At 53.2% G+C, this 1,949-nt stretch overlaps 1 protein-coding gene across 1 annotated transcript in view; it reads right to left on the minus strand.

Moving 5' to 3' along the window:
* Positions 1–71: 71 nt before the first annotated feature.
* LOC118423315 (eukaryotic translation initiation factor 3 subunit A-like) overlaps positions 72–1,949 on the minus strand; it is a 4,397-nt gene continuing 2,519 nt past the window's right edge. The window contains exons 3-5 of the mRNA XM_035831434.1: positions 1,090–1,680; positions 220–615; positions 72–98 (exon numbers count right to left, since the gene is read on the minus strand). Of these exons, the coding sequence (XP_035687327.1) occupies positions 72–98; positions 220–615; positions 1,090–1,680 (1,014 nt within the window). The remainder of the gene's footprint in view (positions 99–219; positions 616–1,089; positions 1,681–1,949) is intronic.

Consider the following 1,949-nt stretch of genomic DNA (forward strand, 5'->3'; position numbering starts at 1 on the left):
AGTGGGCCGGATCACTTCGTGTTTTCCCGAACCCTTGTCGAACGGCTGGCTCTGCTGGTACCTGTATTTACTCATCTGTTGCTTGGCAACCTGCCGGTCTGTTGCCACGGCAACGGTCGGTTTGCCAGGCTGCGGATGTGGTGACAGTCCCGTTGTCGTGAGGCGCCCCCGGGGTTTGTGAGTCTGTGGCGAGGCGTTATTTTGCACCGGAACACTGACTAGCGGGAGTCGGGGCAAGGTGACGATGCTGCTCGCAGTGGCACTGTCTTTGCCTGGTGGCTGGGTCGGAGAGAGAAACGCGTCTGTATCCCGTCCCTCTGTGTCGGGAATGTCGGAGTTAGCTGCGGAAACGACAGACATGGATCTCATGGAGTTCCGCCTGCTGCCCTCTAAGAGGTTTTCCTCCACGAAAGAGTCCCTTTTCCCGGTCGCGGCACCCATCCCCTTCTCAGTGCCCGCCACCCCCCTCTCCGGCGACACCGAGGGCAGAGTCTGGTTGCGGTACGACTGACGCGCCTCGTAGAACGCGACTTTCCTCCGCAGACCCGTCACGTCCTTCTCCAAGGAGACGTTAGCCTGCTCAAGCTCCTCCTGACGCGCCTTCAAGACGCCCACCTGCAAGAAGAAGAAGAAGGAGAATGGTTTAATCAGTAAATACCCTGCAGCCTGAGGCTGATTTGTGTATCACTTTAATACTATCTCTGCCAGAACTAACATGTATGAAGCTTGACATATATGTATGATGCACACATTAATTAAATCTAATACGTGAATATGTAAATAAGACTGTCAAGTAAAGATCAGTAAAAATACACCAGATAGGCCTACGTCACAGTATTTTTCGAAACCGGGGCCAGGCCGGGCGGCTTGCGGGAACGAACAGTATGAATCACTATGATGTAAAAGACACCAAATTACACAAGACGTAAAGAGAATAGTCGTGGGCATTATTTGTGCACATTTTTACGTGTACGTATCTATCTATATCGTTTCCACCAACAGCCCGACCGGGCCAAGGTTTGGAATGTGACGTAGATACCAGTAGACAACGAGAATTGCGTAACGCCTGCAGTTTCTGCCGGTACCAACCTTGCGCTCAGACTGCCGCGCCGCCTTCTCCTTGTCCCGCGCCATCTCCGCGTTCTCCCGCTTCAGCTCCTTGACCTGCGCGACGACCGTCCTCACCGCCTCGTACACGTCACGCTTCTCCCAGTGCGTCTGCGTCGTGACGTCAGCGGTCACGTGTTTGGGCACCTGCGTGTACACGATCTTCTCTGCCTTCCTGCTACGCAGCTGTTTCGCCATGTCCTTTATCTGCGCCTTGAGTTTGTCCCTGTCTTTGCTGAACTGCTGCTGAAGTTTTTCCCTCTCCTTGTGTAGCTGACTGATGATCTTCTCGTACCCCGCCTCGACTTTGGCGACTTCTTTGTTTTTCTTCTTCTCGTAGCTGGCTTTAAGGGCGCGTTTGATTTTCTCAGGACTTTTAGCCGCCGTCTTTGCGTTGGATGTTCCCAAGAAGTCGCTCGCCAGCCCCTGTTTCTTCTCAGTCTCCTCCGACTCGTCGGAGATTTTTCTCGGCGCGACCGAAGGCCTTCGCGCTGCCACCGAGGCCCGACGGGATAGCTGCGGGCTCCCTGCCGTGCCCAGCTCCGGACTGCCCTCGCTCTCTCCATCAGTACCCTGTGACCGGAGAAAAAAGACATCAGGTCGTCTTTATAAGACAGACAAGGACAAGGTGGCGTTGTTAGTAACTTATTCCAACTTAAGCCATGTTGGTTTGATTATACGGATGATATCCGCGCGACCATGCTGTAAATCGTACAAAATTCCAAACATATCGGTGGGGACAGGACAGAACATGCTTATACACGTAAAAGGCGACGACCGTTTCAAAGGACTACGACCGTTTTAAAAGGCAACGACCGCTCAAAGAGCAACGACCGTTTTAA

The sequence above is a fragment of the Branchiostoma floridae genome, chromosome 1, assembly GCF_000003815.2.
Source record: "Branchiostoma floridae strain S238N-H82 chromosome 1, Bfl_VNyyK, whole genome shotgun sequence".
Taxonomy (NCBI): domain Eukaryota; kingdom Metazoa; phylum Chordata; class Leptocardii; order Amphioxiformes; family Branchiostomatidae; genus Branchiostoma; species Branchiostoma floridae.